General features: G+C 31.9%; 3 protein-coding genes across 3 annotated transcripts; all 3 read left to right on the top strand.

The window, feature by feature from the left end:
- The first annotated feature begins 1201 nt into the window (after window positions 1-1201).
- Window positions 1202-3074, top strand: LOC108323065 (phenolic glucoside malonyltransferase 1). The gene has a single exon (XM_017555396.2). The coding sequence runs from the start codon at window positions 1339-1341 to the stop codon at window positions 2797-2799; it is 1461 nt and encodes a 486-aa protein (XP_017410885.1). The 5' UTR covers window positions 1202-1338; the 3' UTR covers window positions 2800-3074.
- A 7626-nt stretch (window positions 3075-10700) lies between these two features.
- Window positions 10701-12375, top strand: LOC128195599 (phenolic glucoside malonyltransferase 1-like). The gene has a single exon (XM_052873725.1). It carries the CDS (start codon window positions 10785-10787, stop codon window positions 12237-12239), a length of 1455 nt encoding a protein of 484 aa, XP_052729685.1. The 5' UTR covers window positions 10701-10784; the 3' UTR covers window positions 12240-12375.
- A 6193-nt stretch (window positions 12376-18568) lies between these two features.
- Window positions 18569-19000, top strand: LOC108323044 (phenolic glucoside malonyltransferase 1). The gene has a single exon (XM_017555368.1). The coding sequence runs from the start codon at window positions 18569-18571 to the stop codon at window positions 18998-19000; it is 432 nt and encodes a 143-aa protein (XP_017410857.1).
- The last annotated feature ends 1290 nt before the right edge of the window (window positions 19001-20290 follow it).

Below are 20290 nucleotides of genomic sequence, written 5' to 3'. Positions count from 1 at the left end.
AAATGTGCACTTTCTGGAAGAAAAACAAAAACACACGACAAGAGACGGGTCAACGTTGCCTTGTGTCACCTAACTTTCCAGAGAATCCTAACACGAGCTGTAGGGTTATTATCAAAATAAAATAGAAAAAATATACATTTCTAAATGAACATATATTATTATTATTATTTTTATTTTTATTTAACCAATACTATTTGCAGCTGTTGTCAAATTTTTCTGCTTGCCGTCTGAGACGGACCTAGGAACAAGCAACAACAAATTTGAATCATCCCTCACGTCATCGTATGTACGTTAAGAATTAAATATAACATTATTTATCCCATTCTTTTCTATTTTTTTATCATGTCACTTATTGTATTCATCGATAGTTCTGCTTTTCATTGGTATTTTAGAAAGATGTAGATATTTATCCCATTCTAGATGGATTTAAATGGTAGAAAATGAAAAGGAAAAGGAAAAAAATTAAAAAAGTAATGTAAATAATTAATATAGTAGAATATAAAATATTAAAGAAAACATGTTTTGAGATACCCATTTGTTCTAGAAAGAAGTAAGGAGATTTGGGATCAAATTAATCCAAATTGTAATAAAAAAACCTGGTAAAGAGGTCAAATACAGTTTCAAAGTGACTTTTTTAATCTAACTTTTTTCTATTTGATCAATTTAATTTGACTTTTGGTGTGAAATCACCAACACGTTATCAAAGATTCTAATGATATGTAATACCATATTAAATTATCAACAACTAGGTAATATAAACAAATATTACTAAGAGAGGATTTTAGTATTTGATTATATTATACAGGTGTATTGTAATTATATTTATCAAAACATGGAAATAAATTTTATATTACAGTTTTCTAGGTACAATATTATCTTTTTTTAGGAAAAATATTATGTAATTTATTTATGAGTATGAGAGCAAAATTCAAGTATAATATACTAATAAATATAAAAAGTAATAATATTTTTTCATTTAAGATTAATCAAAATTTTATGAAAATAAAAAACACAAAATGATTAAAAAATCAAACACCAAATATTCAAATTTTATATTTAATCAAAATTTACTCTATGTAAATTTTATATTTAATTAGAATAATTTTTTTAACCAAACAGACAGGAAAAGGCACTGAGAATTAGTACGAAAATGTCTCGTAGAATATTATTACCCTTTACCATTTTCAATTCACACATAGAAATCAACCCAGCTTGCAAAATTTGTTGCTTTATGAAACACATTTTGAGATCAAGATGCAACCTTCTTCACCATAAAACCAAAGCTCCAGCCTTGTTTTATCCTAACTTGAAAGAAACACACCTCTCTAATTTCTTCACATGGCTTCCCACAACCTCAAAATCCATGAACAGTGCACTGTTGCGCCTCCCTCTGCACCCCAAACATCCCTCCCTCTCGTATTTTTCGACCTGTTCTGGCTCAGGTTTCATCCTGTAGAACGCATCTTCTTCTATTCCCTCCCTGTAACCCATTCAAACCCATCCATTTTCTTCGCCCAAGTTGTTCCGAAGCTCAAAAATTCACTCTCTCACACCCTCCAACACTTTTCCCCTCTCGCCGGCAACGTCCTGTGGCCCCATGGTTCTTCAAACCCCGTCGTTCAGTACAACCCAGGCGACGCTGTTTCAGTGGTGCTTGCAGAATCCGAAGCCGACTTCGACCACGCGTTGGACAACGCACCTAAAGACGCATCAGATTCACGTTGTTTGGTGCCCCACTTGGAATCTTCGGATTCTCATGCCTCTGTTATGGCTCTCCAAATCACTCTGTTCCCTAATAGAGGGTTCGCCATAGGAATCACCACCCACCACGCCGTCCTTGACGGAAAATCTTCAACTCTTTTCATCAAAGCCTGGGCTTCTCTGTGCAAAACCAATGATGATTACTCTGAGTCATCACCATCATCAACACCATCCTTGACTCCAGAATTGGAGCCTTTCTTTGACAGGACAGTCATCAAAAGCCCAAGTGAGTTAGGGTTCGACTTAGCAATCGATTTGGTTGAGATGTTAACCAAATTGTTCCCAAGTGAAAACAGCGACGGAAGATGCTTGAAGCTTCTACCTTTCCCTCCAAGATTGGAAGATCATGTTCGAGGGACATTCGTGCTCACGGGAGCTGATTTGGAGAGAATAAAGAATAGGGTGCTGTCCAAGTGGGACACTGTAGACATAGTTGAAGCAGAATCAAACTTAAACTCAACGGTTTCTTCAAAACCAACCAAACTGTCAACTTTTGTTCTAACTTGCGCTTATACTTTTGTTTGCATTGCCAAGGCCTGGCACAGAGTTGAAAAGGAGAAAAATAAGTTTGCTAGTGGGTTTACTATGGATTGCAGGGCCAGGTTGGAGCCTCCAATTCCTGAAAACTACTTTGGGAACTGTGTGTGGGGGAGTATGGTGGATGCGAAGCCATCGGCATTTCTAGAGGAAGAAGGGTTGGTTATTATTGCGAAAAGTACTCATAGTAAAATAAAAGAGATGCTGGATAAGGGTGTTTTTCATGGGATAGGTAATGCGGCTCCTAGATATGCAGCTTTGGCAAAGGAGGGAGTTGAACTCTTTGGAATTGCAGGGTCTAACCGTTTTGGGGTTTATGAGTTTGATTTTGGTTGGGGAAAGCCTTCAAAGGTGGAGATAGTATCGGTGGATAGAGCCATAACAATTGGATTGGCAGAAAACAGAGATGAGAAAGTCGGTGTTGAAATTGGGATTGTTCTGAAGAGACCAGTGATGGAACTATTTGCCACTTTGTTTCGTGGAGGATTGTCAGATGAGTGATTCAACACTGAAATGGAACATGTCATTTTTTCATCACAAAACCAAATGTCTTGTGCATTTGCTACAAAAAATCTCTTTGGTTTTCTTATTAAATGATAGACATGAAGAAGGTGAATACATGGATTTCCGGAGATAGAGAGGAGATACTAGTTGTTCTTTATTTAAAATAGAAGTAGTTGTTCTTGATTTAAACTGAAGTGAAAAAATCTTATGTAATATTTATGAAAGGTTATACATAATATATATGATGAATAATTTATTTTTAATAGATAAAATTGTTAAATTATAAATTTGTTTTTATGGTCAAAATGATTATGAAGTATAATATAATTATTACTACTATTATTATAATTAGAAGTAAAACACAAAATAGCTTATATGATTTACCTCTCAAACCCAAACACACAGAGAATAAGTAGGGAGAACCGATTTTCTCTCAAACTACCCGACAGTATGGATTCTCATGTGGTGAAATCGATTCCCTCCCTCTACATGCAGACCTCAACACCGGTTTCCTCTACACTTGGTTTCTCCAATCTCTCTACTCCTCCATAACCGCTTCTCATTGAAGATATACATAGCCTAAGAACATAGACCAACGCAGGGATGCAGAGGATATTTCTGTTTCACGAACATACATCCAGTTACTGCATGCATAGTTAAAAACATCTCAGTTAAAATTCTACAAAAAAAAAAAGTAATGGACATTTATGTATATGTTTATGTGTCTTTTCCTCTTTATATCTTCATTCATCCGTTCTCAAATCCGTTGTCCTAAATCCGCGACAATTTCTGGAAACAAACACAAAACTTACTTGCTTATCCTTAAAAAACACATTTCTTAAACCAAACACAACATCAATGAGTTCTATTAGTATTTACTTTTTTTCTCCTCAATTTTACATTCTTCTAGTTTCCCTTTTTTTTATTTGTCCAACTTACTAAAATTTAGATACTTGGATTACTACATAAAAAATTGAAATTAAAATATCATACCTAATCATAAATATAATTATTGTTTGTTATTAAAAATATTAGCATAATTTAGTATTTATACTAACATTAAATATATATATATATATATATATATATATATATATATATATATATAAATAAGTATATCTTTTCCCGTGTGAAATGAAACCTGTAAGCTTAATTTTATTTTTCTTTACTAGAGATTATTATTATTGTTATTGTAAGTCATGATATCAAGGGAGATTGAGAAGGATATCTAGAGAGGTTGATACTTGTTGTAACTTGAAAAGGTTTGTAATTGTGATATTTATAGAGGTTGAAACTCATACCTCGAGTGTGACTCGTGATACTTTGAGAGGTTAAACTCATTGTAATCTGAAAAAAAGTTGATACTTGTTACTACTTAAAATTGTTGGTTAGTGAATTTCTTAAACGATTGGCTTAAGAAATTGGATGTAGCCTCAGTTGAAGGTGAACCAATATAAATTTTGTGTATTATTCTACTCCCTACCCTTAACATTAATTATATTTGTTGTATTATGTCTATGCAAGAAAAGTGACAAATGTCTAATTTTGAATTGATGTACAACTATTTTGGTAGAGAAATGAGATAAAGTCCTCTACGAGTCATCATTTAGCACAAACTAGTATATTATGCATAATTTTGAGTTTATGTAGACATGTTGAGCAAAAAATCATTAGGCAAAAATGAAGAAGCAAGATTACAATGAGCTTTAGACATTTTGCTAGCTAAGTAAGTCATAACTCGTTTGAGTAAGCTTGCATAAATAGGCCAGACTTGGTCGTTGGTCGAGAAAAATGGTTGTTCGACAAAAAATAAATTTTGAAAGCCAATACCTCAGGCAGATTTAGGGCTGCTAGGTGAGTGTTAGCTCATTGGATAAAAAAGTGAGATTTTTGCTCGAGTGAAGTGTCACTGGATGAGATAATTCCTCGTTGGACGAAAATTTATTTTAGAAAATCTAACTAGCTTCGAGGTATTGGTCGTTGGATGTGCAAGAAAAGTCATCAAGACAAGCATGTTATTTGATAAAATCATTGGGTACTATTATTGGACAAGGTGGAATGTCATTTGGTGAAAGAGAAAAGATTTTGGAAGGAAAGTTGAGATATCTTTAGAAGAGAATAAGTGTGATTAGAGTCTCAGTAGTAGCTTAAATCTACTCTGTTGTGAATAATGGTTATGTACTAAATATGTATGAGGTATTTTTAATAAAGAAGTGCTATAATGTTTATTTATGTGGTGTATTGAATAAATGATTTATTGAAGAAATTATCCATACTCTATGTACTAGATATTCTAACTCTCATAAAGGAAGATTTCTTAGTGGTGAGAGTCAATAGAGGTTCCTATAACAAGATTAACTGAGAAAGAGAACTAATTTAATAGACTATAATGAACTACCTTTATCATGTGAAGGGAATTGAGTTATTGCAATCTTTTTAGGTGAAGTAGGATCTGATAATAATTGTCAAAATCTACTTAGTATTGACATGACAAGTACAAAGTTTTTTATGTTTAATTCAACATACAAGTTTTTCAAAAGTAATCATATAGTGTGAATAATTTATATTTGTATGATTTGAATGTAATTCATCAAGTTAATTAGTGGGTATGTATGATGTATAGTATTAAATATTTTAGATGTATTAGTTTATCTAGTTTTGTTGTTAGTTTTACTTAGTATAATCTAAAATTTTGAATAATAAACTGTTATTGGTTTTACTTAGTATAATCTAAAGTTTTGAATAATGAACTATTGAAAGAGTTTGATAGATTATAGATAATTTTATATATGTATATAGAGGTGTTTGAAGTATATTTTTCTAAATGATTTTGTTTATATTTCATTTTAAAAAACTTTATTTCATTAAAAGAATGTAAACTAATATCATATATATATATATATATATATATATATATATATATATATATATATATATATATATATAATATTATCGGCTTGTGTGTGGTTGAATTACATTAATATAGAATATATGAATGATAAGGATGTTACGAAAGTGAAAATCTATTGTAATTAATAATTACGGCAAATAATATATTTTTAAAAATATTTTTGGCTTAAAATTTTATGCGAAAATATAAAGCAACCGGCTGAAAATATACATGCAAAACAAGGTTTAAAATTCATGATAGAAAACATTATAAAATGTTGGCGGTTAAAATTTGACAACAATTTTTTTCAGATATTAGTGCATTTATACCGTGATAACTCCCTCCACACATGTGTAAACTCAACTAAAAACTCCACCACGTGGTTAGTAGTGATTCATGGAACATATGCATTTACTCCAATTTTGTCTTCAGTTGTTGAGTATAATAAAATAAAATAAAATAGGTAAGGTTGTAGGACCAATCCTTTCAGAGACAGGTCAACTTTAAATTGTAGGACCAATCCTTTCAGAGAATCCTAACAAGATAGGTAAGGTTATTACCAAAATAAAATAGCAAGAAATATACTTTTTTCTAAATGAACATATAATACTATTATTTTTTTTATTTAACCAATATTTGTAGCAGTTGTCGATTTTTCCTGCTTGCCTGTCTGACGGAACAAGTTGCATCGCTACAGCAAAATTTTGATTCAGTTAGTTTGGCTTTTGGTTTACAATCAGCCACGGACTCAAATCACTGATTCCATTGATATGTAATATTATGTATTTTAAATTAATCAACAACTAAGTAATATAAGATAAAAAAATATAACCATGAGAGGATTTTAGTATTTGATTACATGATTAGATATGTTTTTAACTTTTAAATTTAAATATAAAATTAAAAAATTTGATTATATCTAAACTAAAATTTGATCTTAAATTTTAAAAATAAATAAATATAATTTTTTAGTTAAAACTGTAAGAACTTATAAAATTGTCTTTTTAAAACGGTTAGTGTAGCTTAAGTAGTGAGACTTAAATATTTTAATATTAAATATTCAGAGTATTAATAGAAATTTTATAAAACGAATTTCATTATTTCAAGTTATACTATCTCTTTAAAAACAATTTCCTCTACAGCTCTTTCTTCTCTCTAGGTGTTCTACCTGCTGGATCATCTTGAGAGGATGTTAAAGTGATCACTGCAACAAGGTTTTATAATCCAGTCAAAAAATTATTACAAAAGAGTAAGTTAGTTTCTACTCTTTTTCTCTATTTTTCATGTTTTTCAATGCATGTGAGCAATTTTCCACTACATATGTCATTTAAGATTTCATTTAAGTGGTTCTAAGCGCGTATCCTAATCATGATATGTGCTTTGTAGGTACAACTCGGTTAACTGAAGAAGTGGTTTGTAGTGTGTTTAATCTGTTGTTATATATGTATATATATGTATATATATGTATATATATGTATATATGTATATATATGTATGTATATATATATATGTGTGTATGTATATATATATATATGTGTATATATATGTATATATATGTATGTATGTATATATATGTATGTATATATATGTATGTATGTATATATGTATGTATGTATGTATATATGTATGTATGTATGTATATATGTATGTATGTATATATGTATGTATGTATGTATATATGTATGTATGTATGTATATATATATATGTATGTATATATGTATATGTATATATATGTATATATATATACATATATATATACATATACATATATATATACATATATACATATATATATACACGTAAATGGGTAAAAAGTTGTGAAATTGGTTTAAAATGAGGTTTTGATAGATAAAACTCTTATAAAGGAATCAATATAGAAGTAAACTTGGTGTTTGGAGCATGTATTGAGGTCATTTGAGACTTGTTTAACATCTTAGTACACTTAAAATATTACTTATAACTTGTATAATATGATATATTGATTTTTGAAGTGTGGTTGATATGATGCATTTCATTTTTGGCCAAATGAGAAAAATTGTATTCAATTTTGAATATAAACATGTTTTTGAATCAATCGTAATGTCAAGGATACCATTTTGGTTATTTGGATATGTTTTAGGGATAACCAAATTAGGAAAACCATGTTGTTGTGAAAAATTGATATGAATAATCGATTATCAGACTTGATAATCAATTATTTCCCTCAAAATTACATCTTTTGCTAAAAAAGTCTTTGGAGTAATTGATTATCAGATCTGATAATCGATTTTGTAGTAGGTATTATGATGATAATCAATAATCAGACCTGATAATTGATTATTTCATTAGGTATTGTTGTATTTGCCTAAAAGTCTCTGTAATATTCTATTATTAGGCCTGAAAATCGATTATCCCATAAGAAAATGGATATTTATGGTTTGTGAACATGTTTATGTATATGTTTAAGGAGGATGAATTCGATGGTACATATGATGCTTCATGAAATGCAATTTCAATATTGATGTATGGTATAGTTGTTGAAACATGATATGATGGTTGTGATTATATGTATAATTTTAATACATATGAATGTTTTATGAATGGTAAACATGGATGTGTGTATGGATTAAGTATGATGTGAAAAGAATTCCATAGGAAAATCTTTATGGTTGTTGTGTTGTGTTATGTATTGAAGTAGGGACTTCGGGATTGAGGGATAATTCTAACACTCTCAATAACTTTCAATCTTAAGTATAGATGAGTGATTATATTGTAGAGAGAAGCAAGAGGTTCTACTAGTCTATGGTCACTAGTTTGGGTCATAGATGTTTGACAAATTAACCTTGGTGTGTGAAAGTTTGATGGAATGGTAGTATGGTTTGAACAAGTTGTTTTACCACACACGGGACAAGTCCCCTATGAGTTTGACATCAATACATGTATCCAGATAGTCAAAGTTTAAGGTTGATATGACTATTTCTGTATTGCTTGATTTATATTAAGAATGTGATATTTTTTTTCCAAAATGTATATATGTTATTTTGGCACTTTAGCTTACCCTTCTGTTTTTTTTTCTATTGTATGTGTGTTTGTTTTCTCTTTTGCAATGATCACCTTAATGGTGTGAGCTTAGGAGGTGTTTTTGGTGAGCATGACCTAGCTGGTGGTAAAGCTGAAACAAACTTAGAGTAAGACGTTTCGTTGTTCCTTCTTGGATTTTTAAAATCTATATTACACTTTTGGTTCGGTGTAGTATATCTCCTTATAGTGTAAGACAATGTGTGTGTGTGTGTATATATATATATATATATATATATATATATATATATATATATATATATATATATATATATTATTTGGGATAATTGTAATGGTAGTTTATATGTCTGTTTTTTATTCAACTGTTGTGTTTTATTAAAAATGTAATATATCTTATAATAGTTGAACACTATGAAAATTAAGATGTTACATTTTTGTATCAGAGTAGTTCATCTTAGGATAATCTTACAATTGTGGATTTGTCATGTCTTTTCAAATTTAAATAGTAGAGTTTATATATTAAACTTGATGAATTGAGGATAGAAAATATCTTAACAAGAGTAACGAGGGTTTACAATGAGAATTAGATCAGAGATGATTTTTCTTTTATAATTTTGAAGGTTGAAAATAAGTAAAATTAATGGGTTGAGTATTATTTTTTATAGTTATTCTTGTCATATTCTTAAATTTCTGACGGTGTTAAGAGCTCTTAGTTATATTTTGGTTAGTATATTAGTCTTTAAGTTAGAATGATGATTTTTATTTGTGCAAACAGAATTATGATACCTAAGCTTTCTCATTTCACAAATTCAGATGTGCTTAATTTGGTAAACATGATATAATCCTTTGTAACAGCAATTAAACTAAAATAAAATATATATTAATTTATTTTTTGAATCTTCAAATCAAAATGTATCAAAAAAAAATTTAAAAACAGATTATATTATATACATGTGTATTATAGACGTATTTATCTAAACATGAAAAAAAGTTATATTATAGATTTCTAACCACAATATTATCTTCTTTTACGAAAAATATGTTATTATATAATTTATTTATGAATAAGAAAGCAACATTAAAATATGATATAATAATAAATATAAAAAGCAAAATAAAAGAAAAATTATTTTTATTAAATATATTAATATTATATATTAAAAAAAAATAATAATTTTTTTAATCGTAAAGAGATGATATTATTTATTCTAATAAAAATTGAAACTATATTAAATAAAAAATATATAAAAAAATTAAATTAAAATAAAGACAATAACATTTCATACCTACTCTAACAACGTATCATACTAAAAACCTCATAAAGTTAAAATTTTTAAAAAATTAAAAAACTCATATATATTAATTAATGATATTAACACCGTTAATAATTTTTTTCTAAAAAAACTTAATTGATATGTTTCAAAATTTAAAACATAATTACATTTTTTTAAAAATCAGAGCAACTTAACACACTCTGCCAATGGGAACCATTCGACTAAATAAAAACAAAAAACAAAAAACCAAAAAAAAAAACTAAATCACACACCTAACGTTCAAGAAACACTATTGAACACTGATAATTACATACGGATTCTTTGTCTTAGGTTTGATCACTTCAAGGGATTTTAGGGAAAATAAGTAAGGGAATTTGAGAATATTTGACCATATTTTTTTTTGTTATTTGAGAGAATTTAAAGGTAAGTGAAAATGAATTTAAAATAAAATTTTATAAAAATTAGTGTAGAATTTGATTAACATAATAGATTAAAAATATTTATTTTCAAATTTATTATTATTTATCTTTAAATTCACTCGAATTAACAACAAAAATTTATATTCAAATTCTCTCCAATCTTTTTAATTACTCTCTCAAATTCATTCATTTAAGTGAAGAAGAACTTAAAGATGAACCGTACAGTTTCAATTCACATATAGAAATCAACCCGCAAAATTTGTTGGTTTATGACAGCAATAATACACATTTTCACCTCATCCTCCATCACCATAAAACCAAAGAGCTCCAGCCTTGTTTTATCCAATCTTGAAAGAAACACACCTCTCTACTTTCTTCACATGGCTTCCCACAACCTCAAAATCCATGAACAGTGCACTGTTGCTCCTCCCTCTGCACCCCAAACATCCCTCCCTCTCGTATTCTTCGACCTGTTATGGCTCAGGTTTCATCCTATAGAACGCATCTTCTTCTATTCCCTTCCTGTAACCCATTCAAACCCATCCATCTTCTTCGCCCAAGTTGTTCCAAAGCTCAAAACTTCACTCTCTCACACCCTCCAACACTTTTCCCCTCTCGCCGGCAACGTCCTGTGGCCCAATGGCTCTTCCAACCCCGTCGTTCAGTACACCCCAGGCGACGCTGTTTCAGTGGTGCTTGCAGAATCCGAAGCCGACTTCGACCACGCGTTGGACAACGCACCTAAAGACGCATCAGAGTCACGTTTTTTGGTGCCTCACTTGGAATCCTCTGATTCTCATGCCTCTGTTATGGCTCTCCAAATCACTCTGTTCCCTAACAGAGGGTTCGCCATAGGAATCAGCACTCACCACGCCGTCCTCGACGGAAAATCTTCAACTATCTTCATCAAAGCTTGGGCTTCTCTGTGCAAAACCAATGATGATTACTCTGAGTCATCACCATCTTTGGCTCCAGAATTGGAGCCTTTCTTTGACAGAACAGTCATCAAAAGCCCGAGTGAGTTAGGGTTCAACGTATCACTCGATATTGCTGAGCTCGCAACCAAAAATATACCAGGTGAAAACAGCGACAGCAGATGCTTGAAGCTTCTACCTTTCCCTCCAAGATTGGAGGATGAGGTTCGAGGGACATTCGTGCTAACGGGAGCAGATTTGGAGAGATTAAAGAATAGGGTGCTGTCCAAGTGGGACAGTGTAGACATAGTTGAAGCAGAATCAAACTCAAACTCAAACTCAACGATTTGTTCAAAACAAACCAAAGTGTCGACTTTTGTTGTAACTTGCGCTTATGCTTTTGTTTGCATTGCCAAAGCCTGGAACGGAGTTGAAAAGGAGAAAAATAAGTTTGCTTGTGTGTTCACTGTGGATTGCAGGGCCAGGTTGGAGCCTCCAATTCCTGAAAACTACTTTGGGAACTGTGTATGGGGGAAGATGGTGGTTGATAAGCCATCGGCATTTATAGAGAAAGAAGGGTTTGTTATTATTGCGAAAAGTATTCATAGTAAAATAAAAGAGATATCAGATAAGGGTGTTTTTCATGAAGCAGATCAAGTTGCTTCTCGATATGCAGCTATGGCAGAACAGGGAGTTCAGATGTTAGGAACTGCGGGGTCTAACCGTTTTGGGGTTTATGAGAATGATTTTGGTTGGGGAAAGCCTTCAAAGGTGGAGATAGCATCGGTGGATAGAGCCATAACAATTGGATTGGCAGAGAACAGAGATGAGAAAGTCGGTGTTGAAGTTGGGATTGTTCTGAAGAGACCAGTGATGGAACTATTTGCCACTTTGTTTCGTGGAGGATTGTCAGATGAGTGATTCAACATGGCATATCTGAAATTGAAGAAACTCCTCACAAACTTCCCCTTTTCTTCTTTATCACAAAATCAAAAGTCTTCTGCATTTGCTTCAAAAATTCTGTGAGTTTCGCCATCATATATTTACTTTTTTTCAATTGTCTAAATTACCGAAATATTATCTTTCTGCATTCCTATTTTATATAAAAAGTGAAGTAAAAATATCCATACTTAATCATTGATATAATTATTTTTTATTTATACCAATCATATATCATTTCTCTCTATAAATAAAATGGTGGTCCAGTAACATTTTTCTCTCCAAATCACAACCGTTTGTAGATCTGTATATATGGTTTTCATTTTGATGGGTTATGAAGTGTACAAAGGATTCTTCTGTGAAAATAATAACCTTTTCTTCTTTTTCTTATGTTTCAACGATAAGAGTTTACCTCTCTGCCGAGCGGGATTTACCGCTCAGTCTTTAGCTTCAGACTCTTCTTGAGAGACTTTTTCGTTGAATATGAACTTCTTTAGCAATGTAGGGAACGATTGAAAGCTGGCCTTATTTATTCCATAATGAAAGCATAAGACAATAACAAAAGTCTAAATGAAATGAAACTGAATTTAAACATGACATTTATAGAGTTTTGGATGTATCTCCTCAGTTGATAAATCCATGAATCGATAGTTCCCGATGACGACTGGCACTGCGACTATAGCCCCGCCCCCGCTCGTCCTTCCTACTCGCCCGTTCGGGGCTTCTTCGCGAATATCCTTCCATGGGGAGGTTGTTTCTTGCTTCCTTTATATACCTACGGAGATGTCTCGTCCGAATAAGACTTTCTATTTCAGTTTTTAATGTTATGCAGTCTTCTGTAGTATGTCAATGATTTTGATGGTACCGACAACTCTTCCTTCCATCTGCGTTTCTTGGAGATGGTTTCCTTCGAGGTGTGAGAAGTTCCGCGTTGAGGGTTTCTTCGAGAACTTTTGCCCTAGGTGCATTGAGGGTTGTATAATGGTGAAACTTGAATGTTTAGGGAAGCTCCTCACTTTTATCATTACCGCCGAACGGTCGCTTGCCATCCTTTCTACTTCCGCCTACATCAGCCTCTTGTTGCCGCTTCCTTTGTGACAATCGCATTTCCTCCATACGGATGAACTCAACTGCTCTCTCTTGGAGCTCTTCCATAGTTTTTGGTGGTCGTGCATACAATTTTTCCGCAAAATATCCTGGTCTCATACATGAAGGCAAATTGTTGATGATAAAAGATTGATCGATCTCTTTAACCCGCTGCGCGGTTTCAGTATACCTTTTCATAAAAGCCTTCAAAGTTTCTCCTTTCTCCTGCTTAGTATTTATCAATTCCGCCGGTGTTATCTCCTATTTCCGATTGGATGCGTATTGTCTTCTAAAGAGGTTTTCCACAGTAGCGAAGCAATCCACTGTGTTGGGAGAAAGAGTGTTATACCATTCCAATGTCTCTTAAGTGATAATGAGAAGGCTCTGCACATGATCGGGTCGCTGTTTGTATAGAATGTCATTGCATTACCGATCGTCCTTAGGTGATTATCCGGATCAGCTGAACCATCATACTTATCCAACCAATATGGGAGGAGTTTTTTCCGGCTTTGGGTTTGCATGATGGTCGCCGTAAAGGAAAATAAACTGGTAGGTCGAACGGTCTGCAAGGGTGTTGGTTCCCTTCTAGCCCGACCGTTCGGGTTGGCGTGATTATGGCTTGCTTCATTAGCATTCTCTCGATTCGAGGCAGACCGCTCGGGAGGGACCCGTTCGGCCCTTAGTGCCCCCATCTCCTCTGCATGCCTCTGTTGTATCTCTTGCTGTGCATGCGCCTGTGCTTGTATGGTCTGCGCCTATGCCTCAATCTGAGCTTGTAACTCTCTGATTAAATCTCTGGTGCTCTGCTCTTCCATATTTCTTGTGGTCACCATTGGGTGTCTTCAGCTTGCTCTCAGCCCCACGGTGGGCACCAAAATGTTTCAATAGGAATTTTGTGAGACCGAGACACTAACCTTTGACTTGTGCGTTCCGCCCATCTGCTTCCAGTTTGGACCGATCGATCACCTTCAGCACTGGCCGCTCGGTGAACTTCAGTCTTGACCGCTCGGTCACCCTCTTGGCAAAAGAGGGAGGTACCTGCAAAAGGCACTCTGACGCTCAAGTTAGGAGCGGTTTTATGAACTGTTTGTTACAGTTAAATATTGAAGTCTTGATCGGACGTAAATAGGGCGTAGTGGAGTTTGAGTTTCATCCCCTTACCTCAAGCCTAAACTCTTATTTATAGAGTTCAAAGGAATCTGACCAATTAATTTACCTCTTAATGGTCATTAATGCAAACCTTAATTGTCTAACGGTAGCCGTTGCCAAATTTGTCTGTGCATTAAATCTGCTCAACAGTTGTCGGGACCAAACGACTGAGAAGTTTATCAAGACCGACCAACTAAGAAGTTGGTAGACTGATACCGATCGGTAGCATGCGAGTCCATAGTCACAGTTTCTATTCAAAAACTATTATTTATTATCAAAATAACTATTGTAGTATACTTTTACAGTAGGCAGTGGTAGAAAATTGTAAGGAGTTTTCACTGTGATGTGAAATTTTTCATTCTTATTCCATTTTCATACACGTTATAATATCTTTCAAAAAGTCAATAACAAGTGTTAGATGTAGAAAGGTTGAACAAGTGTGCATATACAATTCTTCTATTAAGAACCCTCTCTTCCATTTTTCAAAAGTTGATACTTGTAAGTTATTCCTCCACTTAATGTTAAGTTCGTTTTAAAATATCCGTATATCATATTTATTAACCTAATTATGGTGCTTCATCTTTCGAATAAGAAATTGTATCACATGTTAGTTAAATTTTAGTTTTTTTTTTCTTTCTCTCTTTCTCCCGTTCCTCCCTCTATAACATATATTTGTTTAAGACTTATGCTATACCATTAATATAACCTTTCAAAATTAAGTCTAATATAAACTTCAACTTATTCTTTAAATACTATAATAATTATAGAAACACCCACGCGCGTACATATAATTTTCTTACCATACTCATAATTTTCTTTCCAAATTCTGGAACGTTTACCAAAATGTACATGAAGGTTCTACAAATATATAAATAAAAATAGATAGCACCTTAATAATTGAATTTCAGTACTTATGTGCAAGATAAATTGCATATTTTCACATATTAATATAAAATTTATATCATATCAATACATTTCTAATTAAGAAAAGTGGCAAGCACACACTACACATCATTTTTAATATAAAACCGTTTCTGTAAAAAAAAATTAATATCAAACCGTTCCTGTAACACCCCGATTTAGGCGTTACAATTTATTTTCCACAAAAAATACATACATAATTTTTCTTTAACAATTTTCAACACCAACAAAATATTAAGTGCTTTATTACAACATAAGTCTTCTAAAATAAAATTTCACACAGTTCATAAACTTCTGAAATTTAAAATTTCACACAGTTTAAAATTTCAAATATGTTTATTTAGAAATTCTCCATGTCTCTTTTTCCCCACAGCTCTCTCATCTTCTAAGCAAGTCCAGAACCATCGGCTAATTCATCTGAAATAGTTTCTGCTCCCGTATAATATCACACATTATACGATCATTGCATTCACATACACAAACACAAACAGTAGGGTGAACTAACCGATTCCAGAAATATACATCATCCACAATCTTACTAACATCACAAGTGTGACAATCAGTCCAATACATGCATCTCAAACATACTAAAAAAAACAACTATTACACTGATACTTTATAATATTTCTCGAGTCAAAATCATCAGTCGATTTACTAGAGTTAATACAACATATTATTAATCTGCCTACTTACCGAAGCACAATAGTCAACAATCCTTCTGTCTACTTACCAAAGTAGTATAACCATGATATACTGATTACTTACCAAAGTAATCTAACAAGGTGATTTTTATTTTCTACTTACCAAAGTAGTACAACAAAGTGATATTGTCTACTTACCAAAGTAGCACAATAAGGTGATATCGTCTACTTACCAAAGTAGCACAACATAGTAATATTGTCTGCTTACCAAAGTAGTACAACAAAGTGATATTGTCTACTTACCAAAGTAGCACAATATAGTTAATTCGCCTACTTATCAAAGTAGCCCGATTTATATCATTCTCTTTATCTCTTCATTCATCATCTCATCCTGCCTACTTATCAAAGTAGCGCAAATCACCCTGCTTACTTACCAAAGTAACACAGACCTAACATCTACTCGCCTACTTACCAAAGTAGCGCAAATCAACATCATTTATATTATTTCAACAAATTATTATTCATAATCAACCACAACCCATCCAAAACTAATCATACTCAACAAGCATAAGAGAACCAGTGAACTTTTCTCAATTCCCTTCTGTCTACTTACCAATGCAACACAAATTAACCAAATTACATTTTCCTAACATATCATTCATAACCAATCATATGCCATCTCAACCACTAATCCCAAACCAATCATGCTCAACAAGCACATAATAACCAATCAACATATCTCAGTTTCAATTCTGCCTACTTACCAAAGTAGCACAAATTAACCAAATTACTTTTTTCAACATATTATTTATTGACGATCTGAACCAATCAAACTAATCAATAACATGTTTAGATCATATGGTAAGCTTTTCAGTCCAATCCAACGGTTAATGAGGCGGAAATCATCAATTTTGTATAAGTGATCCAAAAACATAAATTAAACAGTATTGAGATCCCTGAGAAGATACGAAACTAATATCTATAAATCTGTATCTCCGATTTAAAATCTGAACGGTCAAAGTATGACACTATCTTTTAGAAACAACATATTAAATTTCAGGGTAATCCAACGGCTAACTAAGTAGATATGGAGGTTTTACCGAGGTAACTTAGAGATAGAAATTTAAGTGGTTCTCGGTTAAACTCAAAATGCGGAATGAATTCCTCTAAGCACAGACGTCTAATTCCAAATCGGAACGGTCAAGATCACCTAATAGGTCTTATAAACTAAATACTAAAGTTTGGGCTCAATCTAACGGTAAATGGAATATATATGAAATTTTTACCATTATAACTTAAGAACAGAATTGCAGTGTTCATCAAATATTTCAAACTTTCGAAATTTCTTTCTCTAAACATAGACCTTTAATTACAAATCCGATCGGTCAAATTGTATTAATATGTCTTAGGGATCATATATCAAATTTTGAGGTTGATCCAACGGTCAAATAGGTCAAAATCTATATTTTTTTCGAGACAACTTAGTAACAGAACTACAGGGGTAACTAATTTACTCAAACTTGCAGGATTTGTTTCTCCCAGTACAGACTTCTATTTTCAAATCCAAACGGGCAAAGTTTAGTAATAGGTCTTAGGATTCACATATTAAAATTTTAGCTAAATCCAACGGTGAAAACAATTAATAGAAAAATTTCACCACAGTAACTCGAAAATAAGAAATTATAGTCATGAAAACCAAATTTTACACAAGTCAATAGATAACTACCATTACCAAAATTTTAACATATTCATACTCATATTCATGATCATAACAAGAAAGGATTAACTCCCCTACCTCTTCTCCTTGCAAGAATTCCTCACTCTTGATACTTCTGGACCACCACCCTTGCTTGCTCTCCTTCTCAAATGTAAAAGTATTTTGTAACTTAAATCTTATTTCTCTTGCCCTCTCTTTTGGCCATATAGATGTTATATAAGGAGAAATAAATTCTCTTTGGCAGCTAGCTTAGCAATCGTTCCATAAGAAAATAATGGAAAATGAAGGGTCCCATGTAAGAAATTTTTGCACCCATGATTTATAAGAATGTTTCAAGCCCATAAAATTCTTTCAAATAAAGTAGTTACATGTATCTTTCAAATAAAAAAAATATTTTTTTAATTACAAAATACAAAAAAGAAAAATATAAAATTTCTTATCTTTTATTAAAATATTTCTTAGATTACAATATTATTTAATTAAATCAAAATTTATTATAAGACTTTGGCCTAATTTCTAGATCTATAAGTTTTGGATAAATATTTGACGTTTTATCCATCTTCAAGTATAAGTCAAATTTTGGACAGTACATATCTCGCAATTTTGAGTTGAATTTTTAAGCTAATAATTTGGTAAAACCAATTTTCATAATATATACTACATAATCACTCGAGGTCACGTCAGCTTAGTAATAATACACATTTTCACCTCACCATGCTTCCTCCATCGCTCTAAGACTTAAGCTTCATCTTTGATTTATTCAATATTGAAAGAAACACACTCTGAACTTTCTTTACATGGCTTTCCACAACCTCAAAATCCATGAACAGTGCACTGTTGCGCCTCCCTCTGCACCCCAAACATCCCTCCCTCTCGTATTCTTCGACCTGTTCTGGCTCAGGTTTCATCCTGTAGAACGCATCTTCTTCTATTCCCTCCCCGTAACCCATTCAAACCCATCCATTTTCTTCACCCAAGTTGTTCCAAAGCTCAAAACTTCACTCTCCGGCAACGTCCTGTGGCCCAATGCTTCTTCCAACCCCGTCGTTCAGTACACCCCAGGCGACGCTGTTTCAGTGGTGCTTGCAGAATCCGAAGCCGATTTCGACCACGCGTTGGACAACGCACCCAAAGAAGCATCAGAGTCACGTTTCTTGGTGCCCCACTTGGAATCCTCTGATTCTCATGCCTCTGTTATGGCTCTCCAAATCACTCTGTTATGGGTTTAGGAGAACAGAGATGAGAAAGTCGGTGTTGAAATTGGACTTGTTCTGAAGAGACCAGTGATGGAACTATTTGCCACTTTTTTTCATGGAGGATTGTCAGATGAGTGATTCAACGTTGCATATCTGAAATTGAAGAAACTCATAAACTTCCCCTTTTCTTCTTTATCAGAAAACCGAAAGTCTTGTGCATTTGCTTCAAAAATTCTCTCAGTGAGTTTCATCATCATTTATTTACTTTTTTTCAATTTTACTTGCTACTAGTTCTTTTTTGAATTGTCTAACTTACTTACCGAAATATTAGATTTTTTCTGCATTATGTTACAACTCTTGAATGATGTTTAATTTTAATTTCGTCCCTTTATTTTTTAAAATATGATGTAATTTAGTTTTTTTTATTATTACGATACACGTTAATTCAGTGTTAAATTGGAGCAATTTGATTCTTCTCATACCAAAATTAACTTTTATATTGTGATATACAATTATATCTTCGTTAAAATTGATATCTTTATTAAATATATTAAATTCATATAAATTTATATTTTATATTAAATTTTATTTAAATTTTGTTTCAAATATTTATATTTTAATAATTTTTATAGAAATTGATTTAAAAATAACAATATTATAAATTCAAATATAAAATTTTAAAATAATTTAATAATAATTAAAAATAAATATATTAAAAATTTTAAAAGAAAATTTAATATAAAATATTAATTTAAATAAGCTTAATATTATTAAAATTATTAATAAAATATATCAATTTTAATAAAATATTGTTATAAAAATGGTAACATTTATTAGAAGTCGTAAAATGGGTCAATCCAACCCGTTTAACCTTGTTGACATGTTAAAAAGGATTAGATTAGAATGAAAAGTAAAATTTTAATGAAAATATTACTATAGATTTATATTAAAGCTAAATTTTAATAACATTGTTACTTTTTCACACTATCTCTGCCACGTGGTAGGATTATCATTTAACACGTAACAAAGTTCTTTTATTTAAAAAATAACAAAAGATTAAAAAAGTTAAAAAAAAAAAATCAAACACTGATGGCACAGACATCATAATAAACCCTCCCATCCAATTCAATTTAAAGAGCCTACAATTTATTTGATTAATATGTTATTTTTGGTTTAAATTCTACCAAAACGAAAGTGATTTAGTTTTCTTTTTACAAAATATAGTGTCAATTTCTCAACTTGGAGAGATGACGATAATGTGGGCTGAGTAATTCTGTTTTGCGGTAAATGCTATTATGACTTATGACAGAAAGTGATACTTTT

Source organism: Vigna angularis, chromosome 2 (genome assembly GCF_016808095.1).
Source record: "Vigna angularis cultivar LongXiaoDou No.4 chromosome 2, ASM1680809v1, whole genome shotgun sequence".
NCBI lineage: Eukaryota > Viridiplantae > Streptophyta > Magnoliopsida > Fabales > Fabaceae > Vigna > Vigna angularis.
Note: the sequence above shows the minus strand (reverse complement) of the source record. Positions and strands in the feature narration are given on the sequence as shown.